The following is a 14101-nucleotide window of genomic DNA, read 5'->3' on the forward strand; positions in this document are numbered from 1 at the left end:
ACACCGGAAGCATTCAGAAAATGTTCGTTGCTGAACTGGGGGAAGATTGAGAGAAACTCCAAAAGAAGTAATGCCAAGGCTTGTGTTGCTAGGAGTCCACTAGAACGCTATATGTTTACATTTGGTTTCAAATGATGGTGTGGATTTCCTTGTCCTTTCCCGGAGTAGACGGAAGGGAGGCGAGATGGTGGGAGGCTGAATAACCAGGAGGAGAAAGGAGTCGCCATAAAATGCGCCCGCGCCACCCTCCATGTCCCCCAGTGGAATTGAGGATCTTGCTTGTGGCAAAAGTGTGTTCTTGGCACCACAGCCCCGCAGATGGGGAGGGGGGGCTCAGTACCCGGCTTCCGCAATTTTCCAGGCGTGGAGGTGAGGGGTGCTTGCGTGTAAACTGTGGCAACCCCCAGAATCAGGCCCTGGCTCCTGCACTTTCGGAGGTGTCTGTTGCAGACCACGAGGAAAAGAGGGGTCTTACTCAAGTCAGGGCCGGACAGAACTCCAAAACTTACGAGGACAGCTATCCAACACTGCTTCACAGACCCTTAGGCTCTGCCCCCTCTTTGCCCCTGTCTTCCTGCGGTGCGAGAAACCCGACCACTCTGCTTCTACCCGAACCCCAGGACGCAGCAGTAAAATCAAGGCCCGTCGTTGAACTCCCAGGTCTGCGCATCCCTCCCTCCTGGCTCCCTGGGGTCTTGGCCCCAGCAGGTCCATTACCCATCCCCAGAGGGACCCACTACCCTGGGCGTCCCAGGGTGCCAGGCACGATGGCCTGCAATGGGGGCTGAGATTTAACCGAGGCGAGTTAAATTCCTTTTGCCGGTGCCTGGCTGCGAGGAGAAATGTCCGTACTTTGGTTCGGGAGCCACGGGCAGTCCAGGGGCTTGGGTTAGAAGCAACGGCTCTCTTCCAGGGGCTGTGATCCGGGTCGGCCAGGGAGAGCGAGGCGCCGGGGTCCTCTGTGAGGTCCCCAGCGAAGAGACGCAGCTGGGGAAGGCGCCGCCCCCGGGCCCCCTGCGCCACCCTAACCGGGCCTCTCCTTAGCAAAGCTGACAAATTCTTGAGAGTGTCAGCCCCGGGCTGCGCGTGAGGGCGCTGGGACCGGAGAGGAAAGAGCACCTGCCGCGCTCAGCCCGACTTTGAATTTGTTTGTTGTTACCGTTTTTGTTTTTCCTCCCAGTTTCCATAAACGCTTAGGTATTTCGAGGCACTTTGCAGGTGTTGGCGCAGGTGATGATGGGCCTCGTTGGACTCTGCCTCCCACGCATCCTTTTGTTTTCTGCGCGCCAGCCTGTCTGACTGTGTCTTGCGGGGACCCCGAGACAGTGAGGGGTCAGGGCGTAGAGACTCACGCTTGCCACTTGACCCATCCGCAACCCGGGGACCCCCTAACCCGTCGCGGAGCTGGAGTTTGGGCTTCCGGCTCCCAGCTCTCCGCCCTGGATACAGGAAGAGGGCGGGAGAGGTCGCGCACCCGTGCCGCTCGGCGGGGATCGCTCACAGGGGCTCCGGGGCCACCGCGAGCGCGGACTGCGGCTGCTGGCGGGCTCCCTCGGCGTCCAACGCACCCCATCCCCTCCCGCCCCGCAGTGTCCCAGGGAAGGCTTCACTGAAAACAGACGCTCGACGGAAAACTGACTCTGCAGGCCCGAGCTTTCGGAGTTTGATTTCTGTGGGCCCCTTAAACGGGCACTGGCTACAGGAGAGGCCCCAACTCTCTGCAGGGACGGGGAGGGAAGGGCAATCACTCTCCCGCAAGTTTTCCTAGGGGCGAGCTGAAGATGCAGGCCACCTCCCTCCCGCACGGCCCCTCCCTTGGCCTAGTTCTGTCCAAAGACACTTCCCAGCCCTCGAGCGGCGGCTCCTCCACTCGATTCCTGCCTACACGTGAAGAGCTTGGACCCAGCGGGGCTGCACTAGGGAGGACAGGCCCAGATCCTGCACGGCCGGGAGGACACCTGGCCCCGGTGTCCTCTCTTCACAGCTCCCCTTTCTCGGCTTCGGCCTGGAGCGGTGCAGGGAGGGGTGGACCTGGGGTGGCCTTAAGATATCTAGCCTGGGTGCGGAGACTTGGGAGCCCACCCTTAGCAGTCACTCCCCCTCCCCAGTGGAGGGTGAGAAAAGGGGAACAGAGGGCCCCGGAGTCTCTGGAAGGGACGTGGAACGCGAAGTTAAATGTTGGTGTCTGAGCGATGTGCTGGTGGGGCAGAGGGGGTTCCAGCGTCCTCCCAGAGTGAGGAGGCTTTTGCAATTTCTGCTGAATGCGTCAGTGGAGGCACAAAACCTTGCTTGACATAGCAGCTGGGAAAAAAAAGAAGTTCGAGGGGACACAAGGCCCCCTGCTGCTGGAGCGAGGAAACCCTGGGCTTGGCCAGCTCGGGCCGCTTCTCCCTGCCCGTTTGCGGGCTGTCGGCCTCAGCGGTCCCAGAAACAAACATCTAGTGCGCCCAGCCGACGCCGGCCTCATTTTCCCTTTCTAAGGGTCACTTTCTTCCGCCCTCTAAATTAGGTCATCGCCTGGGAAAGCGCCGAGAGGTTTCTAGTGTGGGCTTCTCAAGGTGTCTCCGCCCAGGAGGCTTTCGCCATCCATTTAAACGTAAGGCGGTGTTTAATCTGGAATAAAAGGATCGTCGTGGTGTTTCCAGATTGAATGAAAAACTAAACTTGCAAAATTTCGAGAAAGTGACAAGTTTACAACGAAAAAAAAACCCGGCCGAAACCCATTTTCACCTTTGCGGTCAAGAAATCTTATTTCTGGCGTCGATAATTCGAGTATTTAAAGGGAAGTGCAATGACAGTAAAAGTCTGCCTGCAAACTCACATGCCCAGCAGACCCGCCTAGGCATCAAGGGAAGGGCCTTCCCGGAGAGCGAATGGAGATTATTTCTTCCCAATAAATCCAGAAACCTCAGATGACGTGGCTCTCAAATCACCTTCCTCACTGGGTTCCTGTCCTGTTCTTAAAGAAATCCACTCTTCTGGTCTCGAAGCCAAAAGAATTTTTGTATCCCAGAAAAGAGCTCTGCTCACTTAAGAGATCTTCTCGATATTGGAAGTGGTGTCTATTTCCCATTTTAGTTGCAAAATTTGCAATAGAGTTCCCTGTGCTCAAGCTTCCTTTCAGCTTATGTGAGTGGACATCACAGCTCTTTAAACTGACCACTGCTGTAAATCAAGGATTTCCTGTCTCAGCAGCACAATCACAAAATCCACGACTGTCCTAGTGTAAAGAATGTGGCTTTATTCCTTTGCATAACCCAATTTAAGACTCAGTTTTAGAGCAGGCATGAGGCCCACCCCTAGGCCAACTGTAAGGCACTGAGTCTTTCCCCAGAACCAGGCCTTTGGAAACAGGACTCAAAAGAAGCAAGTGGCTAAGTAGAAAGTCGTTTTCCTGATTGATGAAACTTCTCCCACCCCTCCCCTTTCTAAATAATAAACTCTGGGGAAAGACTGGAGGGCTGCCTTGTGTTGGTTTCAAATAAATCTTCAATAGGCTCTTTCCTCACCCAGAGAAATGAATCACCCCTGGGAAACAGACGATTATTCCCCCATTTGTCTGCCTAAAACCAGTGGAAACAAGCACCCTCCACTGTAGACGCTAACTTAGGTCTTTCGCCTGGCTGAGAGTGGGGTAGCGATGGGAGGGTAAAAAGGGATGGAGGGGGATGATTTGCATAGAAGAGAAACCCACAGAGATGCTCTGCCTGACAGAGGCAGTACTGGGTAGGCATCAGGGACCCAGGAAAGACAGGGCAAATGCAAATGCTTCCTAGACGTGCTCTCCTTGCTGGATTCTAGAAAGAGACCACAAGCCTCCCCCCATTGGAGAGGAGCTTTGGCCTCAACCAACATCTAGGTGATGCTACAACTTATTCAGAAGCAAATCCTGGGGTGTTGCATTTCAATCAGGGTTATATTTCCCTCAGAGGGAAATGGAGGCTTGTGTTGTTGGGGCTATCCTCACTACAGCTCGATATATTGTCCCCTTTAAACAAATAGACAAAACTGTCTTGCTGGATTACTCCTGCTTAGACAAACCATTTAGAAGTGTTATGGCGGGAGGTGAAAAGAGAAAAGTAGTTTATTAAAATGACTCCCGTTTTAGCTGACTTTTATGTAGAAGATGCCCAATGTATATAGCTAATCAGACCAGCAATCTTCTAAGGGAAGAAAGAAGGGAGGATTCTCGCTATAAATCTGCAAGATTCTGAGACTTGGGTGGTGGTTTGACTCACCCGGAGCTCACCTTACAAAGCAGAGAAGCCTTCCCTTTCTCTGTAGGCCATGCTTCCGAGGGTGCAGGCAAGCAGGGTGAGTATTTGATTATTTTCTAAGACCACTCTTTGTTGACTTTTAAAACGTATACTAGATTTTAACATGGGGGGAAAAGCACAAGTTCAATTTAAAGTGAAAAGAAGTTAACGTACTGCTTCATCCTTGTTTGTTGCCAACACAGTCATCGTAGTGACACTCCACCTCTCATTTCCTGCCACTTTAAGTTTCCAGATTACTTTTTAAAATTCAATTCTCGAGTTTATGAGGGTCTGATTACTGCAGAGAAATGAGCTCAAATAGCGTAATACTATGAATGTGGGCAATGCCCGCTTGAAGGACATTTAGTTCCAAAAATCAGCACCAATTTACCCATCCTGTTTACTTGTACGTAATCACGGAAAACCTTCACATCTGCCCACCCATCCGAATCCCTCACCCAGATACACCTTACCTGGTCCACGTGTTTCCTATCCCACTACCCCCATCTGCTAAGATTTTAGGCAAAGGCAAAGCCACGATTTAAAGGTTCTTTTTTATTTGAAATCTCATCCAGAAACACTGGTTATTAATAAATATATCATAGTTATCAAGAATATATAAAAAATAAAGACAGGTATCGTCTTTGAAGCCCTAACAAAATATTTCAAGCAAATGTTCAGGAAAATAAAAACGGCACCCCTCCCAAAACTAGGATAAGTTTTCAAAGCTGATAATAGAGAGAGCCAACCCCGCATGCAGAATAACTGAGCGAGGGGGGGTGGCGCAAGCTACTAGAGGGAGCCCAGGCTTTTACAATAGCGGCCCCAGAACAGCAAAGGAAGGTTCCGAATAAAGTTTGAAGGGGGTGGGGGTGGGAGAAGAAGCGCGTGTGCGTGAGTGTGGGTCTTTGCACTCTGCCCCTTTTTTCATTTCATACAACCACAGACAGATATATGGAGTACTTGGGATAATTCACTAATAAATCCTTGTTACAAGGAAAACGGCACCACGGCCTGCACAACATATTTAGACAAGATTCATTTAGAAGCGTGCATGCATTCTTTTGACCTACACTGCGTGGAAAGGAAAACCCACATAGGAGGTGTCATGCCCTGGACCTCGGTTGAGATTCAAAACTTGGGTCTTGATCTCTCTCGCGCTCTCTCTCTCTCTCTCTCTCTCTTTCTCTCTCCATTGTCTCTAGAAAAACTGTGGCAAGGACAGAGACAATCATAATCGCATCCATCTCAAGAAAATATTTACATTTGTTTTGCACAAAAGGGATGGCCGTCTTTTTCCAAAGCGAGAACACAGAGTCAGAGAAAGCCAACTCAAAAGTCCCTTCGCAAGTTTTTAACTACACCGATCCCATCTTTATACAACAAATGCAGTTTTGACAAGAGCATATGGCAGTGAGAAATACTGGCGCGGCATGGGGAAAAGAAGCATGCATGCAAAACACACGACGTCTGGTTCGAGTCCCCCTTTGCTACCACCTAGAAATTGCAGTTTGATTTTGGTCCTTTCCCTCCGGGGGTCAAGTGGAGTCTGAGATCTCTCAGACAGCGTGGGAGGCTGCGGGCCCCGGAGCCCGCCCTCCCGTGGTCCGAGCGCGCAGCCTCCCTCTTCCCTCCCGGCCCGGCACCGCGGCCCCTCCCGCCGCTCTCCCTCCTCCTTGGCAGCCGGGCCCGCCCGCTGCTCACTTGAGCAAGTCCTTGGACTCGGCCGACAGCCGGGCCATGTTGGCTGTGGAGAGAGCGGACAGGTGCGGCGGCGGCGGCATCTGGCAGATGGTGCAGGGGCAGGGCAGACCAGCCCAGTGCTGGAAGCCGCTGCCCAGCTGCAGCGCGGGCGGCGTGGAGGGCGCCTTGAGCAGCGAGTGGGGAGGCCGGATGGTGCCGATGGCGGGAAGTGAGGCGGCGGACAGCGGTGACGAGGCGTTGCCAGATGAGAGCGCGCCGCCCAAGATGGGGTGCACTGGGTGCACGGCGTTGGCCGCGTGCGCGGGGTGGCCGGCCGAGTGGCCCACGGTCCCGCAGTGAAAGGCCGAGTGGTGGCCCCCATAGATCTCGCCAACCAGCCTCTTCATCTCCTCCAGGGAGCTGGTGAGCATGAGGATGTAGTTTCTGGCGAGCAGGAGTGTGGCGATCTTGGAGAGCTTGCGCACCGACGGCCCATGCGCGTAGGGCATGACTTCGCGCAGCCCGTCCATGGCTAGGTTCAGGTCGTGCATCCGCTTGCGTTCGCGTCCGTTGATCTTCAGCCTCAACTGCTGTAGGTCTTGCTCCGACAGCTGCTTCTTGATTTTGTACTTGCTGCTCTCTCCCGCGGCCTTGGCGCCAGCCCGTGAGAGGCTTTCCCCGGGCGTCTTCTGCATCATATCGCCCTGCGTGGACGAGACCGAGTTGAGACGGCTCTCCTGGTGGTGGTGGTGGCGGTGGTGGTGGTCCCTCAGGTACATCTCATCCATGTCCGGAGATGAAGCTCTGCTGGAGACAGAGCTCGAATCAGAATTCATTTTATTACAGGGGATGCGGCCCTACCGTGGGGAGGCTTTAGGCGGGAAATTAAAGAAAATCTTGAATTAAAAGAAAAAAAATCTGCACTGCCCAGGAACCCACTTCTCCGCGGCAAGACGTGAGAAGAAAAGCGGAGGTGCTGCTTTTCCCCGCCTCTCTCCCTCCCACGCCCCTCTCTCTGGTTAGGCTGCTTCCTGGACAGCTAGTTGGTGTGTGCTTGAACTAACCTCACGCTGAAAAAGAGGGGCTTTTATAGAGCTGCGGCGGAGAAAAGAGACAAAAGGAGCCCTCCTATCTATCCTGGGCTGGTTAGGATGACGTGCCATCATTCAGGGCGGTGCGCTTTGCTGTCCCATTTAGCAAGGATTCCTATTCATATTCATTGTGGGGCCGCCCTGGGACACCTCTGCTCCGAACCGCTAGGAGCCCCCAGGCACAAAACCCTCTGATTGACACACTCACCGCTCCAGCTCACGCCTTCCTGATTTTTTTTTTTAAACTTTCTTCCACCCCACCCCCCTTCCCAATTTCTCTAACCAAATCACACATCAGGAACGGAAGGAAGGGAAGAGAAGGTGGCCAGGCGGTTGGTGGAGGTTCCTCTGAGTTTGGAGAGAGGAATTGAAACATTCGCTCTCCTTTTTTTCCTGGCTGCTCCCAAGTTTAGAGAAATATGGGCAAAAATAGGTCTCAGTGGAAAGGTTTGAGGGACAGAGGTGCGGTCGGAGGGAAGGTGCTGCCAGCGGAGGCTGGGGGTGGTGGGAAGACTGCATGCCGACTTTCTCTGTCTCAAGATTTTTTTTCATTAGATCTCTTTTCCTAAACACTTCCATTCTGTCAATTTTGTTTATTGGGCCCTTCTGGTGTGGTTTCAACGGGATGTCCATGTTCGGTGATGGCTTTGCTCCTGGCAGTATTGTGGCGGAGAGGTCTCTTATTTTCTGTGTCCTCTCTTTCGTTTTAAAACGTGGATTTCTAAAAGAATTTCAGTTTTGCACAATTCTTTAACTTCCTAGACCAAAAACTGCGAAAAATAATGTTAATGTCACAAGAAAAGCAACTTGGGAGGATGAGAAGGAAAAGGAGCCAAGGAGGCAGAGAGAGAGATTGTTAGATTCCTGAGAGCTCCAGAGAGATTGTTCCCGCTCCAGGCTTCCTGGACCTTGGCGCTGGCGCAAAACGGTGGGACAGTCCGCGCCCGAAGCTCCGCCGGGCCTCCTCTGGCCGCTGTGCTGACGTGCCCCGAGCTCCGGGAACTCAGCGGCACCCCGGCCTGCGCGGGTGGGTCCACCAGGCTGGGGCCGCCGTACGGCGTCGGACAGGGAATCAGAAGCTCATAATAAACTATCTGATGTTGGGGTGGTGGGGCGGGGGTGGGGTGCGTGGGCAAAGAAGCACGGGGGAAGGGAAACAACGAAAGGACCTAGAAAGCCCCTTGTGCGTGCCCGGGCACTGCGGTTCAGCGCAGAGTCGTTTCTGGGAATAAAGAGGAGGTCGGAGTTTGGAGCCTTCGGTGCGAGTGCGGAGGTGGGCGTAGATCTTTCTTCCCCCTTGCTGTGTTTTTGTGATCAAGACTTTAGCTCAGCAGCACGAGGGGCGGGAAGGCAGAAATCCCTGGAAGGGAGAGAGCCCCAGGAGTGGTCTCTAGAAGAACCCGGACACCGCCCCTCTCCGGGCTTGGTGGAACCGGAAACAAACGCTAGCTAGTGACTGAGAGTCTCGGTGGAAGTGTGAAATCGAATCAATCGCGGAACCTCGGGCACTTGGGGCCTCTTGCGCCGCTGAGTCACTTCGAAGAACAGGATGCCCCCCTTTGCCTTGACTCAAACCGAGCGGTCAGTGGGAGAGGGATGCGCGCCCAGGTCCAGAGTTTGCACGCTCTGAGGCTGTGCCCCACTGACAGTCACGCTGCGAAGGCAGCTCTGGGCAATACCAGAAGGATGGGCAAACGCAACATTGGCATGGATGCTTTTGCTACACCGAATTTTGCTTTTCTGTAATGGGGGAAAAATGGCCAACAGCCCTTCGTCAAGGCCAGGAAGTTAGTGCTCTTGAAGATTGGACAAGAGCCTCTTCTACCACCTTCACCTCGGTGGAAGGAAAGTTTCTTAATTCAAGAGATTAGATTGGATGTGGAAAGACTAATGCCCAAAAGCATTCCTAATACCAAGCATAAAGAATGTTTCTTAATTCACCAGACTCGCCAATAAGATAGTGACATACACTAAGTCTTCCTGGTTATTTAAAAAAGGAGGGGAGGGGGGAAGTGCTCCAGAACTTGTGCAGTCCCAGGTGATGGGAGGAAGCTAGTGGCTAGTCCTAACGACAACCCTCTGCGACTCCCCTGCTGATCAAATGGGGTGAGGAGAGAGAGGTGGACGGGGGAGGGCATTGGGAGCGAGCACTGGACTGGACGAAGAGCAGCTTCCCCGCCCTGCGGACGGTGCACAGGTCTGGCCCCCGCCGTCCTCCTGAGCCACCTCCCTGACCCTAGGTCGTCGGCGGCGTCTGTCCTTCCCACACCCAGACTGAAAACGCTGCACCTGAGTTTTGATTTGGGGAAGTAGAATTGTCTGGTCAGAGCAGAAGGGTTGCAAATGAAGGAGTGGAAAAATCATGTTGCTACAAGATATTTTACCCTTTAAAAAAAATCTTGATTTTCCCAGTGGACAATGTAAAATAAAGTTTCAAAATCTCCCCCAAATTAGTAAAGAAGGTGGCAAGCTGTGGGGCGGGTGGGGAGGGAAGGAGGGTAGAGCAGCCCTCGAAATACAAGCTTGCGGGGCTGGAAGTCCGGGGCCAGGGTTCTGGGAGTCCAAACCAGAAGCCACTCTCCTTCAGCACAGCCTTTCAGCCGAGAGGGGGCTGACGCCGGCCGCAGCCGGTTCCGAGGGGGCTGCGATGGGCCGGGAAGGGGCGACTGGGCCTTTGCCCGAACAGACCAGGACCCTCCCTTCCTTCTTCCCTAAGGGTTTTCAGCTCCAGTAACAGAGGTGCCTGAAATGGGAGATCTGCGGGGACCAGGCCGGGACTCCCTCGCTCCGAGGCCGGGACGTGGCGCGCCCTCCGCTCCTCGGTCAGCCTCTGCTTTCTCGAAGGTCCGTAATGCGTGAGTATGGGTGGTCCAAGGTTCAGGGCCTCCTTCCAGTAAGTACTTTTAAAAGCTAGTTCCCCCACTTCCCATCCGTTGCGGGGGTTGACAACTAGACGAGGGGAGTGAGTAAAGATGCCACAACTTTGCTTACCGTAAAAATGGGTTAATACTCGCCGGGGCCCAAAAGGCTGAGTCGCCCCGCACGCCTTGCTTCGTGGAGTCTCTTTTTGACCCCCGCCACCGCAGCTCAGTTCCTCGGATTGAGCCCTGAACCCGAGAAGGAGCGGGCCCGGAGCTCAGGAGGGCAGGCACACGGATTTCTTTCTGAGGGCTGACTACCATCGCCCACCCCAGACTTGTGCGGAAGGAGAGAGTAAAGGAGTCGCCGCCTGGCCAAGGCTGCAGCAGCCTACACGGGCTCAGCCGGAGACGCACCATGACCTTGGCCCTGGCCGGGACCCCTTTCGGAGGGCTCAGACCGGCGAGGAGCCGGAGCGAGCGACCCTGCTGCGGTGGCGCGGGCTGCGCTCTCTCGGGCCACACCCCGCGCCCTCGCGGCTGGGGAGGGCTGCGCCGCGGAGGCGGGGGTCGTTCTCCGGCAACAGGTGCGTCCTAAGGCAGGCAGGCTACTTCCCTCCAAGCCTGTCGTGGCTCTGAGAAGAGCCTGGAGTTTCTCAGCCTTCCTACAACATATGAAAACAGCGGGTCGGCGCGTGGACCGGGTCAGAAGAGCCGTCCTGCTGTACCCGCGCGCCCAGGGCGCTCCGCGGGGACCGCGCACTCGGGAAGCTGTGCTGTGCTCAACACCCCCCTGTGCCTCCCAGATCACCAGGGATCGTCTCTTACCTGACACCCAGTGCGCGCCGCTCGGTGCCCGACGCCCACTGCTCCGCAGCCTTAGCCACCGAGTTCCTCTCCAGCAGCTGCCGGCTCTGCCTGAGGCCGCGGCGATTTTGGCTCAGGAGCGAACCCCCACCCCCACCCCCGCAAGAGTCCAGTAGCAAATGTCGCTGGCTGACCTGCCGAAGAGCTACTGTGAGAGGCAGGTCAATCAGCAACGTCCAGGGGCTCCTCTCGCTCATCAAGCAGCAAACTTGACCAGCAGAAACTGGCCGAGACCGAAAGGCGGGAGGCTGCCCTGTGGGCTTCACCTTTCAACCCAACCACCCTCCAAGACAAAACAGAACAAAAAAAGGAAACCTAAACATTTCTAACTATGTTTCCTCATGTGCAAACAAGGAATAGCCTAAAAATTAGTTGACCACGCGGAGAAACTTCTCAAAAAGTGCATTCTTTAGCAGAGTAGAACGATAACTTCACAACAATAGCAGTGGGGGTCCGGTCACCAGGGCTGTTAGGTTGATCAAAGAAGCCAGCACCAAAAAAGAAAATAAATAAATAAATAATAAGACCAAAAAAATTTAAATATCAACATAAATCGCAGTCAAGCCGGAATAATCTCTTCCTGCAGCAGCGCATCCCGAGTGATAGTGTTTGGCTTAGGGTACGGAACCCTGAGCCCCTAGATTGGGAGATGCCAAAATCAAAATTCCAGCAATTAAATAGGTGATACAAGGGCCAGAGAAGATGGATCTGGACAGACTGACTAAAGCGATTCCATTTTCTGGGTTTCCCTATATTTTAAATAACATCTTGGAAACTTACTGATCTGTCCAGTCTTCCTCCTCATCTTTTTAAAATTCAGTTTTCATACGGGGAAAATAGCAGAAGTGGAAGGGCAGCAGAATTTTTTGAGCTGGTAGTAACTGCTTTTCACAATATTGGATGTGAGACTGGAAGATGCCAGGCAGTCCCAGAATAGCACAAAATGATGAGGTGCTAATTATGTGAATATATAGACAAGTTAATACACTGGCAGAACTAGAAGTTTGATTTTAATGATGCATAAGCAGCAAGGCTGGCTAGAACTTACAAATTCATTATAATTATTTAAAGACTCACGAAAGTCAAAGGAGATATGAAGTTCTGGGCTTCATTTATAGGATTTAGCTCAATTAGTGAGCATCCTTCAGTACTCTTTTTTTTTTTTCCTTTCTAGTAACATCTGCTCAGTTGCCAAAACCTCAACCGAGTTCTCCTCCTGTAGAAAGCCAATAAATGGAAAATAATTTTTTTCTCAAGATTGAAATGTTTGGGTTGATTTAAATATCACTGGTGATCAATTACATAAACTGATGAGTTATATTAAACTTTGCATACTTATACGCACATTCTTGGCATGTGCCCTGACATTCTGGATTTGTGGCTCCATTAATCCAATACTTTAAGAATCACTAAGCAGATGATTTTTTAACAGTATTTTATTGTTATTAACTTATTTCTTTTATGAATTGGTAGTTACAGCCACCGTATACAATTTGATATCTCAATATAAAAACACAGAATACTAATTCTACTTTTTGCTTTTGGAGGTTATTTGATCATCTCCTGGCTATATTCTATTAGATAGTTAAACACATATTGCTGTATTCTTTGCTGAAGTGCTTAAGGAATTTAGTTTTATTTTAGAGTTATCTTATGTAGCATATGTATACCTCATTTTGACTTCAGTAATATTCAGATTTATGCACACACAAAGTATATAAGTAAATAGATACCACAAAGAGATTAGAATATAGGTATAGCATCTAACTATAAAGGAACAGCAGATAAAAGGAATGTTTACACCTATGACAACAATTTATTACACTGCTTTTTTATTATAGGTACCTATACATGTAAGTTCTGAAGTTTATATGTATATTAGCATAGAGTCAAATACATTAAAATATTTCCTTGAAGTCTTTGGGTTCTAAATAAAAATAAATAAATTATTTTCAGATGCTGTCTAATGAAGACAATGGAAAACATATTAAATGCCTGTTTATAAGTAACATTGGATTTGAAATCTTCTCACATTGGCTTGACTCCTAACAAATATAGATTTACAAATCTTATTTTGAGAAAATTGTAAATAAGATTCTGCTACTGAATCTTGAAAAATAAAAATGGCAATTTTCTAAAATCAGCCTTTCAATGGTTGATTCATTTTATATACCATTTGTGGTATGGACCAGGTGGATTTTGCTTCATCATTTCTGAAAACAAATGAAAATGTAATAAATTGTACTTTCTCATTAGTGCATTGTATTTTTCTATCTATAGATATGGTTTTGGTTTGCATAACACCAACAGCCTGAATGTAAACGATATAAAACCCAATTATCACTGTTTACAACATTGACTAAATTTTCATTTTCATTTTTACATCATATTATAATATATACTAAAATTAAAACAATTGCCCAAGTAATTTAAGTGTTAGGTCCTGTTTTTCTTTTATTTTGCAGGGCAGAGGGGAGGAGGAAGATAGGGAGAGAGGAAGCAGGCTGGAAACAAATTTTCACTTAACATTTCTAGATATTTATCATTTTATATTTTACTTGCAGACCAGGCTGAATCTCCTGTTTAACAATTGAAATATATTCTCAACAGTACTATCAAGAGCTGTTAGTAAAAGCTTCTTATAAATTTGAGCTACGTCAATTTTTAGAACAAAATAATAATGGAAATTAATATTTTTACATAATATGATATCATTTAAGGTATTCATGAAAGAAAGTTGCTAATTTTCCAGGTCTTTTTTTTCTAGTGATTGTGATCGTTTCATCCTATAATGCTTGATAGTAAAGAAATAGCAGAATACTGGAGCATTTGTCGACGGAAGTGAATATTTCAGTTAGATAACCTTAAAAGAACTTTGGTTTTTTTCTTCATTTTATTATGGCAAGTGTGATACATTTGAGTAGACTTTTAGAAAAATAAAACTTTATAATGAGGGTGAAAAGAAAGAAGGAGGAATAGAAAACACTATGCACGTATCCTAAGCTCGTAATATATAAACTTAATCCTACCCTTAAGTGCATTTTATGGAGTTGTTTGTGCAAAAGCACTTGCAAAATATATGTTAACTTTATAGATGCATGGAAATTGTAATGTTGATTCTAACATTTTAATAAAGAACCCATTTGTGGCCGTTTTCCAAAGGCAAATGTATAGCAAGTTTGTCAATCATGTTTAAATACCCTATGGACTCTGTGGCACTGTCATTCACCATTCATACACCCTCCAATATGTTGAACCAGTCAAATTGCCTGACATAAAGCTGTGAGAAGAATGAAAACACTGAGTAATCCTTCAGGGATGGTACTCCTGAGTATAAGGACAGCTC

The 14101-nt window shown here is 49.9% G+C and overlaps 1 protein-coding gene across 1 annotated transcript; it reads right to left on the minus strand.

The window, feature by feature from the left end:
- Nucleotides 1-4791: 4791 nt before the first annotated feature.
- Nucleotides 4792-7151, minus strand: OLIG3 (oligodendrocyte transcription factor 3). Its single transcript, XM_527513.7, has one exon. It carries the CDS (start codon nucleotides 6773-6775, stop codon nucleotides 5957-5959), a length of 819 nt encoding a protein of 272 aa, XP_527513.3. The 5' UTR covers nucleotides 6776-7151; the 3' UTR covers nucleotides 4792-5956.
- Between the last annotated feature and the right edge of the window lie 6950 nt (nucleotides 7152-14101).

This window comes from Pan troglodytes, chromosome 5 (genome assembly GCF_028858775.2).
Source record: "Pan troglodytes isolate AG18354 chromosome 5, NHGRI_mPanTro3-v2.0_pri, whole genome shotgun sequence".
Taxonomy (NCBI): domain Eukaryota; kingdom Metazoa; phylum Chordata; class Mammalia; order Primates; family Hominidae; genus Pan; species Pan troglodytes.